This window comes from Malaclemys terrapin, chromosome 7 (assembly GCF_027887155.1).
Source record: "Malaclemys terrapin pileata isolate rMalTer1 chromosome 7, rMalTer1.hap1, whole genome shotgun sequence".
In the NCBI taxonomy this organism is placed as follows: Eukaryota; Metazoa; Chordata; order Testudines; family Emydidae; genus Malaclemys; species Malaclemys terrapin.
Genome location: NC_071511.1, coordinates 105,571,309 through 105,590,291, shown reverse-complemented (window position 1 = coordinate 105,590,291; position 18,983 = coordinate 105,571,309). Strand labels below are relative to the sequence as shown.

Genomic DNA, 18,983 nt, shown 5'->3' with positions numbered 1-18,983 from the left:
ATCTGTTGAGTGGTTAGCGAAATGATAGATGTTCTCTAGATATCCTCAGATAATGCACAAGACCTGTCTGCTTCTTAATGGTGTTAATTTTAATTTGAAAGTTATTTACCCTCTAAATTATTCATATCTCTTTGTAAAATAGAAACATTTGCTACTATGCGACTTATTCAGTCAACATTTAAAAATAAATAAAATGTGGTATATTAATTTTGATGAGAACTAGTAGCAATATTGCATACAACATAAATTTCAGTTAGTACTTCTCCCTGATTCCCATAAAATAGTAATTTATCTTGAGAAATATTTAATTTGAGAATGAGGGAAAATTCTTAGTGTTGCTGCTGTTGAGTGATCAAATAGCAATGATTAAGTACAACCTTTTTTTTTGGGTCACATATCCTTGATTTCTCATTCATTCAGTCAGTTGTATGATGTGTCTTAGAAGAGAAGCAGTGATCTAGATGGCTTTTGTGTAAGAAAATTAGAAATCATCACAGTAATAGGATAACTTTCTGTATTTTGGATATGTGATTTGCCTTTGTACATGGGTTTAAAATTTCCGCTTGTCACTGCCAAAGAATCTGTTAGGGAAGAAAAATTAATACTGGCGGTAAGTTTGTTTTAGAAATTGGATTCATGGTGATTTTTATTATGTAGATCTAGTAAAAATAGGAAAGTTGCTAATTGGATCAACTAACCTTAATTTGGTTAACCTATACAATGAATATACTAACTGTTCATCAGCTAGCAATTTGTTAATGAATTCAGTTTGCACTAGCAGTAAATGACCCCTGATACTGTCAAAGCTGTAGAGAGGGAATCTGTCCACTGAAAATTAATCTGCATACTCTGTACTTTAAATATTTGCAGTTTTATTATACATTTCTTTTAAATACACATGTAAACAGGAATATTTGAATGCTGTACAATTATACATAATTATAATACATAGAGCCCATCTTTAAAAAGGGAAATAAGGACAATGCGGGGAATTACAGACCAGTCAGCTTAACTTCTGTACCTGGAAAGATAATGGAGCAAATAATTAAGCAATCAATTTGCAAACACCTAGAAGATAATAAGGTGATAAGTAACAGTCAGCATGGATTTGTCAAGAACAAATCGTGTCAAACCAACCTTTCTTTGACAGGGTAACAAGCCTTGTGGATGGGGAGAAGCGGTAGATGTGGTATATCTTGACTTTAGTAAGGCTTTTGATACTGTCTCACATGACTTTCTCATAAACAAAATAGGGAAATACAACCTAGATGGAGCTACTATAAGGTGGGTGCATAACTAGTTGGAAAATCATTTCCAGAGAGTAGTTATCAATGGTTCACAAGCATGCTAGAAGGGCATAATGAGTGGGGTCCCACAGGGATCGGTTCTGGGTCCGGTTCTGTTCAATATCTTCATCAGTGAATTTAAATAATGCCATAGAGAGTACACTTATAAAGTTTGTGGATGATACCAAGCTGGGAGGAGTTGCAAGTGCTTTGGAGGATAGAATTAAAATTCAAAATGATCTGGACAAACTGGAGAAATGGTCTGAAGTAAATAGGATTAAATTCAATAAGGACAAATGCAAAATACTCCACTTAGGAAGGAACAATCAGTTGCACACAGACAAAATGGGAAATGACTGCCTAGGAAGGAGTACTGCGGAAAGGGATCTGGGGGGTCATAGTGGATCACAAGCCAAATATGAGTCAACAGTATAACGCTGTTGCAAAAAAAAGCAAACACCATTCTAGGATGCATTAGCAGCAGTATTGTAAGCAAGACACAAGAAGTAATTCTTCCGCTATACTCCGTGCTAATTAGGCCTCAACTGGAGTATTGTGTCCAGTTGTAGGCGCCACATTTCAGGAAAGATGTGGACAAATTGGAGAGAGTCCAGAGAAGAGGAACAAAAATGATTAAAGGTCTAGAAAACATGACCTATGAGGGAAGATTGAAAAATTGGTTTGTTTAGTCTGGAGAAGAGAAAACTGAGAGGGGACATGATAACAGTTTTCAAGTACATAAAAGGTTGTTACAAGGAGGAGGGAGAAAAATTGTTCTTAACCTCTGAGGATAGGACGAGAAGCAATGGGCTTAAATTGTAGCAAGGGCGGTTTAGGTTGAACATTAGGAAAAACGTCGTAATTGTCAGAGTGGTTAAGCACTGTAGTAAATTGCCTAGGGAGGTGGTGGAATCTCCATCATTGGGGATATTTAAGAGCAGGTTGGACAAACACCTGTCAGGGATGGTCTAGATAATACTTAGTCATGCCTTGAGTGCAGGGGACTGGACTAGATGATTTCTCGAGGTCCCCTCCAGTTCTTTGATTTTATGATTTCTATTGATAATGGATACATTTTCCTAATATGTGAATAACACTGATGCTTGGACAGCATGTTTAAAGCTTGCCTGTGACACAGGTAGCATCTGTCTATCATAGATGTGTAAAATTTTATACTTTTTGAACCCCCTGCATGCTTCAGATGAAATGGGACAAGTGAGATGACTCACTTTTCCCTAGACTGGATAATAGAATGACCTTCACACACACATCTAATGGTTATTAGGCCTCAACAGTGCTGGCTGGGTTTATTTAAAAAGAAGTTCAAATAAAATTATGTTCCTCCGAAGGCTGATCTGCTTCCTACCATGCTTGATCATTACTCATCCTCTGTATTGGGAAATAGGAGGCTATAATCCTTAGTTCTGTCATTCAAAGGAGCAGCCACTTCCAAGCAGTTTTTCCACCTGTTTGATCTGCTGGTCACTCCTTTAAAACAATATTCAGACTGTACCCTTCTAGACTTTCTCAGCATTTGCACTAAACTTGTTTCCCAGATACCCTAAACAGAAACTTGTTAAATCACCGGCATCCTATAATTAACCTGTCTCCTGTCAGTTTCCTGGCAGTTGTGATGCAGTAAAATGGGACTTGTGATGCTGATAATAGGAAAGTGTGTCAGAAAAATTCTTTGACCTTCCGGGTGCATGTTTTGCCTAAGAGTTGAGGTTTTGCTTCCCAGCTTTTTGCACAAATTTCTTAACTAAATGAATTAGTGATTTTGACTTAAGCTGCTGCCTAATCTCAAACTTAATTGTTGCTTTATTATGACAGTAGAAATAAAAACCTCTACATTAATGTGTTTTATTGCTGTCAGGAACAGAGAGAAACAATGCAAAAGTTTTGGTTTCCTGATTTTTGTCCAAGAGTTATTTTTACTGTCACTACCAAGCATAAACTTTTAAAAAAAAGACATTGATGTCAGTTGCACAAGAGTAATGGTATCCCGTTGAAGTGTTCTACAAATGCCCTTATATAATAGTCCTTTTAGAATTCTGTGCTGACCTGCATGGGTCAGCTTTTTTTTTTTTTTTTTTTTTTTTTTTAAATCTTTGCACTAGGTACTCCTAAACTCTCTTAATAAATAGCACACATAAAGGTAGTTTGCTGGTGGTTTGCTATCTCTGTTGGCCTCTCCGTGGATTGTGGAAATCATCGTGGTATCTCCCTCTTAGCCACTGCAGGCAAAGTTCTGGCGCGGATCCTTGCAACCCGTCTTCTGTCCCTGTCAGAAGAAATTTTACCAGAGTCACAGAGTGATTTCCGACCATATCGTGGAACCGCGGATATGATCTTCACAAAATGGCAGCTGCAAGAAAAGTGTCGGGAGCAAAACCGACCACTGTACATGGCTTTTATTGATCTAACTAAAGCCTTTGATTCAGTGAATCGCCGTGCCCTCTGGACTGTACTTTCTAAGATTGGATGTCCTGATAAATATATCAATGTCCTAAAATTGCTTCATGATAACATGAAAGCGGCTGTTCTGAGCAGCACTGGCTCCTAGAGTGAACCTTTCAAAGTACAAACAGGATTCAAACAGGTCTGTATCATTGCTCCAACCATGTTTGTGGTTTTTATTGCTGTCATTCTTTACCTAATTGCTGGGAAGTTTACAGCTGGCATTGAAATCAGTTACAGAATGGATGGAAAGCTTTTCAGGCTTAGCAGGCTGAAAGCCAAGAGTGAGATTTCCACAACATCTATTGTGGAACTCCAGTATGCTGATGACAACGCAATCTTTGCCCACTCTGAAAAAGATCTTCAAACGATCTTGAATGTGTTTGCCAATGTTTACGCATGTCTTGGTCTCACTCTTAATATCAAGAAGACTAAAGTGCTCTATAGCCCTCTCCAAATGAGGTATTACATGCCCCATCTATCAAAATCAATGGAGTGGCACTGGAGAATGTCGATTATTTCCTCTACCTTGGAAGTCATCTTTCATCCAAGGCAGATATTGATGCAGAAATTCAACATCGCCCAAGCTGTGCCAGTGTAGCTTTTTCTCATTTACGGCACAGGGTCTTTAAAGATCATGACATTCGAACAGACACCAAGTTTCTTGTTTATCAAGCCATTATTCTCCCAACACTATTGTATGGGTCCGAAACTTGGACAACCTATAGACAGCACTTGAAAGTCCTTGAAAGGCACCATCAACGCTGCCTTCATAAGATTCTGAAGATCAAATGGGAAGACAGGCGCACCAATATTAGTGTTCTGGAAGAGGCAAAGACCACTAGTATCGAGGCAATGATCATCCATCAGCAATTCTGCTGGACTGGTCATGTTGTCCAGATGCCAGATCATCGCATCCCAAAACAGGTCCTGTTCGCTCAGCTGAAAGAAGGATACTGTAGCCCGGGTGGACAATGGAAGCGTTATAAGGACTTGCTGAAGGACAACCTAAAAAAATGTAATATTGACATTAATACCTGGGAGACGCTTGCCCAGATCGCTTAAAATGGAGTGAAGTCCTATGTGATGGTCCCCTGCATTTTGAACTTTCTCGCCGACAAGCCGAAGAGGACAAGAGGCTCAGGAGAAAGGAGAGACTGTTCTCCAGTCATGGTCAACAGCCTCCTGCTGAGCCTGAAAATATCTGCCCTCATTGTAATAGAACTTGTGGTTCAAGGATTGGCCTTATTAGCCACCTGAGGACCCATAACTCCCAAGGAAGATGATCATACTCGGTAACGAGTGATCGCCCATCATCATCTCTGTTTGATTTTTTTTTTAAACTAATCCTCCAGACTAAATTACACTATTCTGGAATCCTACTGTATGCTTAAGGACATTAATATCTTGTATACATAACTCCTTGGTGCCCCACTCCTACTCCCCCTTAGAACATGTGATTGTCATAATTTGCTGTTGCTGTCTTGAAGTTTGCACTCTTAATAAACATTGTTGTATGGATCCCTTTATATCTAATTTATTATTATAAAATACTATACACATTCATAAGGTGTCAGCCACTTGGGTGTCTAGGCCTCACTTAAGCATATGCCTAAGGGCTTTCCGAGGCTCTGGTTTTATTTTTCTGTTTTCTAATATCTGTGCTGGATTCTTTCTCCAGCTTCTATCTCCATGATCTTTTTCAGTCTAGCAGGGGAGGGAAAAATAATTAAAAGGGTTCAGTTGCACCACCTGTAATGACACTTTGCAGTCATCCATAGGAGGATCACTCATCCTAATGTGCCTCAGTCTGTACTGTATTTTGATCATGTGTGCCAGGACATGCTTTACAATTTGTTGGTCTGAAGTTTTTTTTGTTAGTCATGCAGAGTTACCGTAATGGCATATGCAAATCAGATAATTGTGCATGCCAAAGGAATTGGTCATTTGGATACAAATCAGTAATTGCACACAAAATAGCTATGCAGTTGCTTACAGACCTTGTTTTAAAACAGGTGAGCAAACTATGGCCCGGGGGCCAGATCCGGCCCTCAAGCTCCCACCAGGAAGTGGGGTCCAGGGCTTGCCCCACTCCGGCACGCCGACCGGGGAGCAGGATCGGGGTCTTGCCCCATTCTGAATGGCTCCGGGAAGCAACGGTATGTCCCTCCTCCAGCTCCTACACATAGGGGCAGCCAGGGGGCTCCGCACCCTGCCCCCGCCCCAAGACCCCCCCCCCCCCGCAGCTCACATTGGTTGGGAACTACAGTCAATGGGAGTTGCAGGGGGGGCGCCTGCGGACAGGGTAGCACACGGAGCCACCTGGCCGCATCTCCGCATCGGAGCTGGAGAGAGGACATCCCGCTGTTTCTGGGAGCTGCTTGAGGTAAGTGCTGCCCAGAGCCTGACCCCCTCCTGTGCCCCAACCTCCTGCCCGAGCCCTGATCCCCTTCCTGCCCTCTAAACCCCTTGATCCCAGAGTGGAGTACCCTCCTACACCCCAAACCTCTCATCCCCAGCCCCACCCCAGAGCCTGCACCCTCAGCCAGAGCCCTCCCGCATCCCAACCCCAATTTTGTGAGCATTCATGGCCCGCCATGCAATTTCCGTACCTAGATGTGGCCCTCAGGTCAAAAAGTTTGCCCATCCCGTTTTAAAATCATGTCCAGTATTTTTTCTTCTTCTCCTTAAATGATATGATGGGTGAAGGTGCTGAGGATAGTCAAATGAAGAATTTGGAGCAAGCACAAGAAATTATAATTCCATTTATTAACGTTACCATTAATATGCTTCATTTTGAGTTACAATGATCCCATTTTTAAACAAGGTTTTGTGGTGCTAGTGGGGGCTCCATGGCCAAATTTGCTCCTTTGGAAGCAAATCTTTCTCATGACCAGATACATTAACCATTTAAGGACTAGATTTTTGTTGTTGTTGTTTTGTTTTAAGATGGAGCCTCCCTTGATTTGCTCTTCATTGGTCTGATAAAACAGCCGCTTTCTCCACTTAACCACATTCTCCTTGCCACAAGATTGATCACTGGGTATTAACTATGGGACAGAAGATTCTACCTCTGTCTCGTGATTTCATCTAAAAAGTACAGAGAAGAAGACACATCTAACATTGTTAAACAAGTTGTGAATGTTGCCGTTTTCCTGTCTACTTATTCCATGCTTTGGAATATTTTCCTCTGTTTCCTTTCCAGACCAAGGCTGACAAAACCATACTATATCTCCTACTGTGAAAAATTAATTATTTTTTATAGTAAATAACTTGCCAGGAAGATTTCATTTCAACAGCCATCAGCAAAGATTTACAAGTATCTTAATTTTGAATCTGAGTTTTGGACAAGTAGCTCTAAAACTGACTTATCTTTGTCTCTCTTCTCCACCACAATAAGACGATCATCCATCGGTTTTGGAGGTTTATCTCTGCAACCCTTCCCACTCAATATTCTAGGGAAAGGGAGGAGGGAAAGTAAAATGGGCTTACTACTCAGATTAGGACGCTATAAAAAGCTAACTTGAACGACAGAACTGATGGATACTATTTTATATTAGCCACTTTTATGTATCTAATTTAAATCAGTTTGCTAGGCTATATTAGGTTGGATCGCTAGGGTTGCTTTTTGTTCCTGTACAGTATTTAAAATGTTAACAACTTTTCCCACCTAAACATTTTAAATAATATTTGACTTTTTCTTTATCGCTTAAAATGAATTTTTTTCTTGGATAAGTAGTTTTATACCAAGATATAAATGTTCCTTTGGAATGCAAAAAAAAAAAAAGTGTCTTCAAGTCAACCTACACTTATTTTTCTATGTGCATCCTTTCAAGGCTATTAAGTTTGCTGCAAACAGCATGTATCCTGCTATAATTTTTAGAAAACCTCTGTGGTTTAGAGCATGAAACACAAATTCACCATCAAAATTGAAGTTAATTTCTCTTCCCTTCAAGGAAGCCAGGCTCTTCAGGAATGCACTAGACTAAATTTTAAAATTTAATCAGAGGGAATAATTAATCTTCTCAAATTACAAAAGTTAAGTTTAATGCTTTCTTATTTAGGCAGAAGCATAGAGACATTTTTTCAAAATTCCCTCCCACATTTGTAATTTGGAGTGTTAATGGAATAATACAAAAAAAAAAAAAAAAAAAAGCAAACCTACGCAATTACATGCATTTTTCCTGGTACAAGAGAAAAGAAGGGCTGTAGTCTGAAGAAAGATTTCCTAGAACAAAACACCTGACACTTTTCTAATCTCTATTTTATCTGGTTCTAGTTCTATTAACCTAATCTCACTCTGGTGTAATGGGCAAACCAAACAAACAGCCAGTGGAAATTATCCATTAAATTCAATGACTGTTGAAAAGAAAGGTGTAAAAATCCTTTAACTTTCATGACCTAATATTTTCCAGAGGTCATTCAGGCCTCAAGAGGAACTGATTTAGGTGGGGGAGGAATTCCAAAACCAGTTCTTTCAAGGAATTTATTCCTGATATTTTTTTCATTGAGTATGTTGTTGTTGTAAAATTCTGGAAGGCAACCCTATAAAAGGGACATCCTAGTAATAGATACAGGATATTTTCAGGTCTCTTTATTCTAGCTTTAGAAGTATTTCCTTAAATCCCACATTACAGTACCTGCATTTTCTTTTTCAGAATTCAACTGGAATATCAGCTTTTCAAAACAAGGCTCTCTTAATAAATTTAATCCAGGCGTTCTCAAACTCGGGGGGTCGCGAGGTTATTACATGGGGGGTCACTAGCTGTCAGCCTCCACCCCAAACCCCGCTTTGTTTCCAACATTTATAATGGTGTTAAATATATAAAAAAGTGTTTTTAATTTATAAGGGGGGGTTGCACTCAGATGCTTGCACTCAGATGCTTGCTATGTGAAAGGGGTCATCAGTACAAAAGTTTTTGAGAACCACTGGTTTGATCTGATTTGGGGACCTTGCCTCATGTTCACCTGTAATGGTAATGGCCATTTCAAGTTTTTAGGGGATATTTATCCTGCTTGATTTAGATGACTGTGTAACAAAGAGAAGGCACTGTTTAGGACAAAGTACAGTACTGGGATTGTATATCATTTAATGTTCTGCAGAGTGGGCTAGTGAAATCTAGTGTGTGTGCACGTTAGGTTTTTCTCACTTGGGATTATTTTGGACACATACCTAAAAATAAATTAAATCTTACAACATTGGTCATGGGACATTCTAAAAAGTTTAGGCATAGTTCGCAACATAATTAAAAGATTTTCAAAATCCAGGTCACCTTGGGAATCATTTGAGGCTTGGGCCAGTTTTCCCATTACTGATATTTGCCTAAAACAAAGTGCCAATAAAAGAGTCCATTGAGGAAATTTTGTAATTTCTCGAATATGGTCTTCATTTAGCCACGTGAGGGTAAATGTTTGCCATTGCTGCGTTAGACAAAAAACAAACCAGGTTTCTAAATTGAGCAAAGTATCATCTTAAATTAAATCTAATTGCACACAAAGTAAACTACATTAAAAATATTATTAAGGTTGCAAAATCAAGCACTCAGAAGTTAGGAAATGCCAGAGTTAATGTTGCCAGTGCAAGCTTAATCTGGCCCCCTTGTGCATATGCAATAATAATCTTGAATTACACAGTCATGTACTATTTTTTCCCATAGAATCCCTGTCTCATTCAGAGCACAGGATGGACAAGGATCACTTAATGGGCAGCTATTCAATATTTCGTTTTACCATCAGTCAGCATGTGGCCCCATATGTTATACTAATCAAGCCCAGCTCTGAAGACAGAATTATTAATTTCCTTATGAAATTTTATCTGGTGCTCATCACTATAGAATCAGTGTGTTTCACAAAAAATATTAATATTGAGAACACTCCCATGAGGTGAGAGGATGATATTATCCCCATTTTACAGAACAGGAGTTGAGGCACAAAGATAGTATGGTCAAAAGTGTCCCCTTACTTGGGATACTCAATTTGAGAGTACTAGGACCTGTTTTTTCAGAGTGTTTAGTATTGTATAGTATGCTAGAGATAGAGTCTAGGCGGGGGGCATTTGTGTGTGTAGGGGTGTCGGCATGCATGTATGTTCAAAGCACTACTCCATTTGATTTCAGTTGCAACTGTGAGTGCTCAGCAATTTAGCAAATCAGACCCCTAGGTATCAAGTTCAGAACCCAGAAAATGAGGAACACAGAGTTAGTGACCCCTCTGTGAAATGTCCGGTTTATGTGACTTGCCCAGCATCACGTAAGAACTCTGTGGCAGAAGTAGAGATCGAATTCACTTATCCAGGGCAGCATTAAATCGCGTTATCCATGAGAACATTCTTTCCTTTCCTACAATCGTCTGCCTCATTCACTACGTACCTTAAAAGTTCTGTAACAAGTGAAGCAGGGGTCTTATAGACAACAGTCTCCTTCATTACAGAACCTGGATTCATTCCCCAGAGCAAGTCCTTCCTGTGCACTTAATGAGGCAGGGGTCTTGTGGAAAAAAATAGCATATGATCAAGTAATTAAAGATTATCTTGCATACATGTAAAGGGACACAAATTAAGGCTGCCTAGATAAAATCTGGCCAATGAATTATCTCACCCACTGCCCTGTTTGGAAAATGAGATTCTGGTATGCATTTCAGGTCACATGAGTATCTTATGTTCTACTTAGGGATCCCAGTTTTGGTTGGATGTGTTCCTGGAGATTTCATCACATGGCAAAATCTTTAATTAAAGATCGATCTTTAATTCCTGAGACTCCAGGGACAATCCTAGTTTGCAACCCTAGTTCTGCTTCGATACACCCTTTGAACTATATTGCTTGTTTGCAATCACCTCTACACCATGTCACCCTCTATTGATCACTTCCAAATAGACTGTGAACTGTAGTAAACAAATCCTGTTGTTTAGGAGTAGTTCTTTGGCTCAATAAGTCCTGGAAGAGTTAACAGATCATTAAGTCCCTTCGTTTTCAGTTTAAATCGATTTTTTTTCCAATTTTCACTCTATTTTTTTATCATTCAAATATATTCTTTTAAAAAAGTGAAACGGATGAAGTTGAGTGTATGCGCTGCAAATGATGTGGTCCAATTATTAAATGTAAATATTTATACGCTAATAGTTCTAAGTCTACAACAATAAACTGTTTATTCAAATGAAAAGTTTTATTTGGGGATTAGAGATATATTGTTTTCTTAAGTTTCAGAGTAACAGCCGTGTTAGTCTGTATCCGCAAAAAGAAGAACAGGAGTACTTGTGGCACCTTAGAGACTAACAAATTTATTAGAGCATAAGCTTTCGTGGACTACAGCCCACTTCTTCGGATGCATTGTTTTCTTAAACTCAGAGGTGGCGTGTTTTGAGTTCTGTTTTAATTCTGCAGCATACCACATTGAATTCCATTAACGAAAGCATTAATCTACTGAATACTTTTTCCTCCTGTCCTTCTGTCCACCAAAATAAACCCCGATATTTACCCAGAAAAATTATTAATGTTTTTTTCCACTGATTTTTCACCTATTTTTGTTTTAGTAATAAACACAAATAAATTCCCAGGAAAAATTAAATAAAATAAAAACTGAAAACGAAGGGCTCCACAGATCAGTTACTCATCTACACTCTCCGCAACTAGAGGTGGGTGCATTGGTGGTTTTCTGCCACGTTCCCTTCCTCTCCCCACTTCAGTTCTGGTAACAGCTGGGAGCCATTGTGGCCCTGGTACAAGATAGAACAGCATCAGGACTGTTCAAACTTGTCCCCACTTCAGCAGGCTCTAGGAGCTATTCCATTGGCTCAGAATTGCCAGAGCACAGCATGCTTCAGCCTGCTAGGAATGGGTTGCTAAGCCATCTCTGAATCACCAATGCATTCCCTGACACACTTGGTGCTTTGACAGTTCTCTGCCAATGGAAAGGGGATGGAGTGAGGGGCCAGGATCTGACCCAGAGTGTGTGTATGTAATATAAAAATAAAATCAATGTGATACCAGGAGTGTTGCTTCAATCTTTAATATTATGGAGAAACAAATCTTTCCATCGTTGTTTGTATAAGCAAACATTCCATGTAATTTTTATTTGTATTATTATCATTGTGCAGAGGATCCCTAGTCATGAAACAGAACCACATTGTGCTACGGGCTATACAAATCATTTTAACAGTCACATACCAAAACCGAGTAGTCATATCCTGGTCTCTTCCCCCAACACTTAGTAGCCTGCAGTCTAAACCTGCTAGCCAGAGTGGAAAGATACCTATGGTACGTCTCTGTACTATACTTTGCTCTCCAATATATCCCATTTCTCTTCTCCCTTCTGCCCCCATCCCGTCACAAACTCATCCCTACATAGGGTTAGGAAATATTACTAGACCCCAAATAGCTACAGTGTGACACTTACTAGCCACAGACATTATGAGAGATGGGAGTAGGAGGCAATACTTCAGTGAGAAGTCAAAATCTCCTGCAAACTGGTGAGAAAGGGGAGGGCACTGAGTTTCCTTCTAGCATGCTGTTTCTGGGCCATGCTTGGGGGGCTTCATTTTAATTTCTGCCCCAGGCTACTATGTGTCTGAATTTTGAAGCCTCTCTGAATCTTTCTGCAAGGTAGAAAAAGTATTCCTTCTCTCTGTTCCTTCCCTTCATGCTCCCATGCAGAGCCTCCAGGCTCTTATGTGGATGACTGTAGAGGGGGATTGACTGGTGGTGGTGGTCTGTTTCTCTACCTTCCCTCCGCTAACTTTTCTATCTTCCATGTGTTGAACTGTGGGGAAGATAGGTTTAGAGGTGGGACAACTGTGCCTAGTACTTGCAGACAGGCTGCTGTGCAAGCATGAGCTCCCTGACTTATCGGAGTAGTCGGTGAGGTAGATATGTTCCAAAATCCAAACAAAATCTTTTGCTGCGCTCCAGTGTCTTTATAAGACTATGGAGAGCAGCACCATTTTACTGTGGGTTCTCTAAGGCAGGAGTGAGAGGGTGCGAGAGTACCAATATGGACACAAACTGAAATACAGAATAGTCATAAAGCAGGTTTGCAAGCCAATTTGTACTGAATTGGGAACAGTGTGCACGAGAGATGCCTACTGATCTGCCTGGCACAGCACCTTCTTTGGGAGTGAATGACTGTATTGTGAGATTTTTTAATTAAACAGTCACAAAGAAACAGAATGGTCTCAGAAACAATAAAAGCTGTAATGCTGATTGCTTGCAGATGTGTAGTGAACTGGGGGCACAATAAATGAGAGATTACCTCCATATTTTCCTGGCATGCCACCTGCCTCTGTGAGTGTGAGAAATGTCTTATTGGATTGGAATGATTGCACTACAATAGAATTGTTGGGGGGAAAGCTGGGATGCCAGCTTCCTTGCTGCCTGGCATTGAACTAGGGCTTCAGGCCCTTTAACACTGAGAACTCTGGAGAACCAACATAATTTTTACTTTTGAAAGGTAAAACACAAATCCCCCAAAGCATCGCCATTTAAATATCCATTCAGTCATTACAGAACTTGTCATCATAGGTTTTGTATTTTCTGTTGCTGTTGGACCCCTAAGCAGTTATTCCTGATGTGCTGCTCTGTAGTTTCTGTCTTGCTGAGTCCATGGTTTAACTAACAGTAGGTGGGACTCTTCCTTCTGACACTCTACTGCACCAATGCCCCAGCAGGATGCTCAGGGGGCACCCTGTGAATAAATTAACAAACACATGTAACCCTTTTTTCAGTTCATGAATAATTCATGGACTTTGATTTTCCTGATTGTTTGCTTGAAGTTGTTCTGATGCTTTATGAAAACACATTTCAGCCAGTAATTTGATCACAAACTATCTGCTTCATCTGGGTCTTCGCCTATTTATTGTTCGTGGTGTGTGAATAGCATCCTAAATTGCATGGTATTGTTCCCTGATGTGATGACAAAGGGCTGATCTAAATGAAAGAATTACCGTTGGTTTAGCTAAATCTATTTTAAAGCAAACTAGCTAAACTAGTGCAAACTTTTAATGTATGTGCACTTAAAAGGGCTTAGCTTCATTTGGGAAATACCAATTTAAGCAAAACTGATTTAAGTGAAGATGAACATTAAGCTATCAATTTTACGGCGAATTGAAATTCAGCTACAATGAGAAAATCTTTGTGGACAGAAAGAAAGCTAAGATATTATCCAACTCCAAAGGAGGATCTGTTGTAGTGTGTTAATAAACTTTTTCATAACTTTATTCTAGGTTGGTACAGAGGTTACACATTAAGAAAAAAATCAAAAAAGGTAAGTTTTCTATTCCCAGTTAGAAATTCATTTTCTCTTGTAACAAATATTTGTTATAAACATATGTCAGATTTTGCATATTGGAACTTTGTTTAAAAAGTCAACTAAGAACTTCTATAAAACTTAAAATCTAGTTGATCTGTTATGCTAATGTTAGCTTCATGTTCTGTTAAATACTGAATTACTCATAAAATGCAATTGCATCTTGCAAAGTGATAGCATTGTGATTTTCAGCCATTCTCTGTGAAAGATGGAGTAATCTTGCTTTCTGCAATGCAATTTTGCCTTGTTGTTGGCTTGAACTGAGCATAAAATGTCTGTTGACAGCAGACATTCCAAAACAAAAAAGGAAACAGCTGAACTATTGCCTATAATGTTGCATTTTAATTTTTTTTTGGGGGGGGGAGGGTTAATTTATAATAGTACTTAACCAGAATTAAAGATTTATAGTCTTGATTTTTACCTTTTAAAATAAAAATGTTTAGAAAGACATATTTGCATACAGAAATGAACTTTGAGCTCCTTTCATTTGCATAGCCTTCTGCATGTCTAAAAGTAACCAGAGTAATTACATATTGAATTCTGTGGTAGGCCTCTCCCATTTCCTAACCTTTTGATTTTTTTATTCCTTTTTGTTATTTTTCTTTTGGGGTGCTATGTTAAATTCTTTTGAAGTAAAACTTCAAGAATGTGCCTCACTAAATTCTAAGTAGTGGATATTTAAGTTGACTGAAATTAATTCCAGGTGCTGCTGTATTAATCTGATTGCTGCTAAATGTAGCAGTCCTAAAAAAAACTTCTTTTGTTTTGAAAGCTCTTACTGGTTTTAGAGAGATTTCCTATATTTAAAATGGGGAATTCCTGTACAATCCTTTTTTAATTGGTTGTAGGTGTGGTGGAGACTCACCTGACCTAAATTAACGCTAGTGCATCTTGATTGATTGTATTTGTTTTGCTCCCTGTAGAAAACCTCCTGAATGCTGACAGTGTTAATACCTATGTATTCTTACTCTTTCTCATTCCATTTCCACCCCTCCGCTTTCTTAAGGATTGGAGCTAAGTAGAGAGAGAGAACTTCTTCCTATTACAATATCCTGGGCTTTCTGCTTCCATTCCTTTCTTGGCTTTTGTCTAGATTTTGCAGCTGACCCTTTTCTTGCTTGCACATCCCATCCTTGACCTCCTGAGACTCTTTCCTCTGACCAGTGTCTCTTGGTTGTTCCTCTGGCACTTGGCATTTTCTCCTGGTTTCTGAGTCTGTTCTTCAGCTATGTTATTCACTCCTTTCCCCCACCCCTCTTTTGTGTATCTAATGTGTTTCATATTCAAAGGATTGGGATGGAGGTTAAAAAGAAAGTTAACCACTCAAGGGCTGTAACTTGGCTCCCTCAGTTAAATTAACTTGTGTGGGGGTTATGTTAAAGTGGCACTAACCTATGAAAAGTTAATGTGTGCGTGAATACAGACTTTTACAGCACAAATTGCACAAAATTTGGTTCAGTTGTGCTTCTCTACCTTTGAGAGCTAGTCTAGGTAACTGGAAAACTTGCTGAGGTAAAATAAAATCTATCCATCTTTATTAGTGTTGGTGCTGAGTAAGATCTGAAACATAACTTAGATGTTTGTGTGTTTATAATCTCAAAATGTCTACTCTTTGTGTGTGTGTGTCAAGGCAAGATACTTGGCCACTAGTTTTAAAAGCTGAGCTATGGGAAAGGTATCATCTTATCCTGGTTTAGGGGCATTTGTTAACTTTTAAAATCTAATTTGAAAGTTATGTCCTAATTCTAGGCTCTGTAATTGGGGGGAGAGAGGGAACAACTCGCTTTTAAAGTGAAATTGTTTCAGGCAAGCAGCAAACTTCCAGCAGAAATCTTTTAAGATATCCCTCATTGAAATGTGTATGCCTTGCGATGGTAGAATAGGTTGGTGTGTATGTGTGGGACACGTGTGTGTTACTGTGTGGCCAAGTCAGGTAACCAAAGGTCATGTGCAACCCTAAGGTGGTAGTTTCTATAACAGGGAGTCTGTTGGGGCAGACAGGGGAAGATCAGGGTCAGGAAGACAGCAGGAGATACCTTTAGAGAGGAGTAGAAACCTCAGCTGGGAGAGGCTTAAAAACAGGATAGGCAGCAGGGCCTGGGTTTGGGAAGGAGCCATAAAGTCTGTGAGGGAAGATTTGTGTTGAATTGAGTTGAACTGTTTTTGTTAATGAACCAGACCTAGAGAGGGGATGTGATTTAGCCCATGAGTCTATGTGCCTTCTTCTGGGAACTGAGTTGGGGAACCTGAGGCAGTAGATGCATGAGCAGAGGGAGAAGTGCATCTCCTTACAGGCCACTGTACTTTAACTAAGGAGCTACCTCTGCTGTATAATGCAGTTTTATAAAGATAATATATAAAGTTAGGGACATAACGGTTTTAAAATACACATACAAAATCAAATTCAGATCTGAGACATTCATAAAATAGCCTATTTAATGCTATTGAATAGAATATGAAAAATTCTGTGCAGAACAGAGTGTAGCTATTTGTTAGATAATAATTAGTCTGAATGTATGTATGTCGGGTTACTTATATATATATAAAAAAAACTAACTCTTTTTCCCCCCCAAAGGGCATATTTCCTGCTTCCTATATTCAGCTTAAAGAAGCAATAGTTGAAGGAAAAGGGTGAGTTGAGACTTGAAGTTTAACAAGAATAAAATTTCCTATTTGTGGAAATATAATTTCTGTGCTTTTATGAGATAGGCTAATACCTCATTTCCTATTGGCTAATGAAAGGATGTGCTGAACACTTCAAAATTGATTCATAGATCTAAAGGCGAGAAGGGAACCATTTGGAGCAAATGTCTGACCTCCTGTGTACCACAAGCTATAGAATTTCATCCATTGATTACTGCATTGAGCATGATAACTTTTAGTCTTGATTTAAATACTCCAAATGATGGGGAGTTTATTGCATTCCTTGATAATCTACTCCCGTGGTTAATAATTACCCTGACTATTGAGCAGTTGAGTTGCATTTTCAGTTTCATTGTTTCTGACTTCAATTTCCTGCCATTGGATCTTATGCCTTGCTCTAGTAGGGTAAGGATGACTCTAATAGCAGATACATTCTCATTATGTAGGAACTTGTAGATGATGTTCAAGTCAGTTATTGACCTTTCCTTGAATAAGCTAAGTAAACTTAGCTCCTCATGGTAAGGTATCTGTTGTTTGTTGCCTTGCTGAGAAGCATTTCTACAAAAGATCATCATCTCCATCGGTGAATCCTAGTGCCAAATTTTGTGGTGTTGTGTACATTCCACTGTCCTAACTTCACTTGCCCGCAGATGTTTTGAGCTGTTATATAAAAGCAATTTATATTAATGGAAACAGTGCTACCTTGATATGTATGAATTTGAACTTTGTTACCAAGTTACTATACATGTATATTAAAGATCATAATACCGTTCTAGAAGATCATTTAAAAAAGATATTTGTGAAACAAAAGTAATATTGAGTGGAATTGACAAATGACTAGCCAGATATGAACTTTGGTGCAAAGAATTAAAATATTTCCTCCTTTTTGCCTGATCTTTTTTTAACCCTCTTAAATATGTAAATGATAACACTACTAATCAGATGATTACTGCATAATGGCATCTTCCTGGCTGATTAGAAAACTGCCACTAAGTGCTGCACTTTTGACATGCTAAAAGAGCTAGCTGTCGTTCCATACTCAAATGATGGACTATTATAAAATAGTCATCTAGACACACCAATGGTGAACACCTACAAAACAGGTTTTTCCTGTGTAAAAACAGTATTTTGCTAAAGGATCAATCATAATGGCATGGTCTCATACATGCCACATAACTGGCTTTCCCCTAATCGGTTGCTACAAAATTAGTACATTAGTACATTACAAAAGAAGTACATAGTGTGATAGACGTGGAATGTTAAAATTTGTGGAAATAATACTTAACTCTCATATAGTGCTTTTCATCAGTAGATCAATATTGTTATCCCCATTTTATAGATGGGGAAACTGATGGACAGAAGTGAAGTGAGATTTGTGCAAGGTCACACAGCAGGCCAGTGGCAGAGTTGAGAATGGCATATAGTGATATACAGTATAACTTGTAATATGTTTGTTTTTTCTTTTGAATCCTGTTGTCATGGAATCGGATTTGAAACTTAGCAATAACCACTCGTGTCTACAAATTGGAATATATTAATGATTTTACTATTCTACCAAAAATTGTTTTTGCAAACTTTAGACAGCATGAAACAGTCATACCCAGTGAGCTCCCACTGATTCAGGAAGTTACCACAACACTACGAGAGTGGTCCATAATATGGCGGCAGCTATATGTGGTAAGTAAAATACGCTGTTCCCCCCCCCCCCTATATTTACAGTATTCTGGGCTTTATGACTTGGATGGAAAGAAGGAGAAAAGACAGATATTTAAATAATTAGGAATAGTGGAATGTAAAGTACACAGAGTCTATTTAACCAAGGTCACTCTTTCCTTACTCTTACTCTCCCAAAGTAGCTCTGAAACTCATTTTACAAAGCTATTTTGGGGCTTCTGTGACAAGGCAACCTGGAGATTCAGGTGTTTGACATAATTCTCCATACTGTGCCATGCTCTGAAAACTGTGGATATGATATGCAGCATCAGGGACTTGGAGAGCAGGTCTTGGTATAGCAGTACACCTCTACCCCGATATAACGCTGTCCTCGGGAGCCAAACAACCTTACTGCATTATATGTGAAACTGCATTATATCGAACTTGCTTTGATCCGCCTTAGTGTGCTTTACCGCGTTATATCGAAATTCATGTTATATCGGGTCGCGTTATATCGGGGTAGAGGTGTATCTTGTGTTCTTATGAGACCACGGCATGCAGTAAGAGCTGAGAAATGATGCAATATGATTTAGTAACATGCCTGCCTGTGATTTCAGTCACCGCACCAAGAGGTAGTGATATGAG

General features: G+C 39.0%; 1 protein-coding gene across 2 annotated transcripts in view; it reads left to right on the top strand.

Moving 5' to 3' along the window:
* Positions 1-18,983, top strand: part of DOCK1 (dedicator of cytokinesis 1) — a 566,139-nt gene that overhangs the window by 59,266 nt on the left and 487,890 nt on the right. For both annotated transcript variants that reach the window (XM_054033802.1, XM_054033801.1), the window contains exons 3-5: positions 13,960-14,000; positions 16,618-16,673; positions 18,266-18,362. In XM_054033802.1, coding sequence (XP_053889777.1) covers positions 13,960-14,000; positions 16,618-16,673; positions 18,266-18,362 — 194 coding nt within the window. The remainder of the gene's footprint in view (positions 1-13,959; positions 14,001-16,617; positions 16,674-18,265; positions 18,363-18,983) is intronic.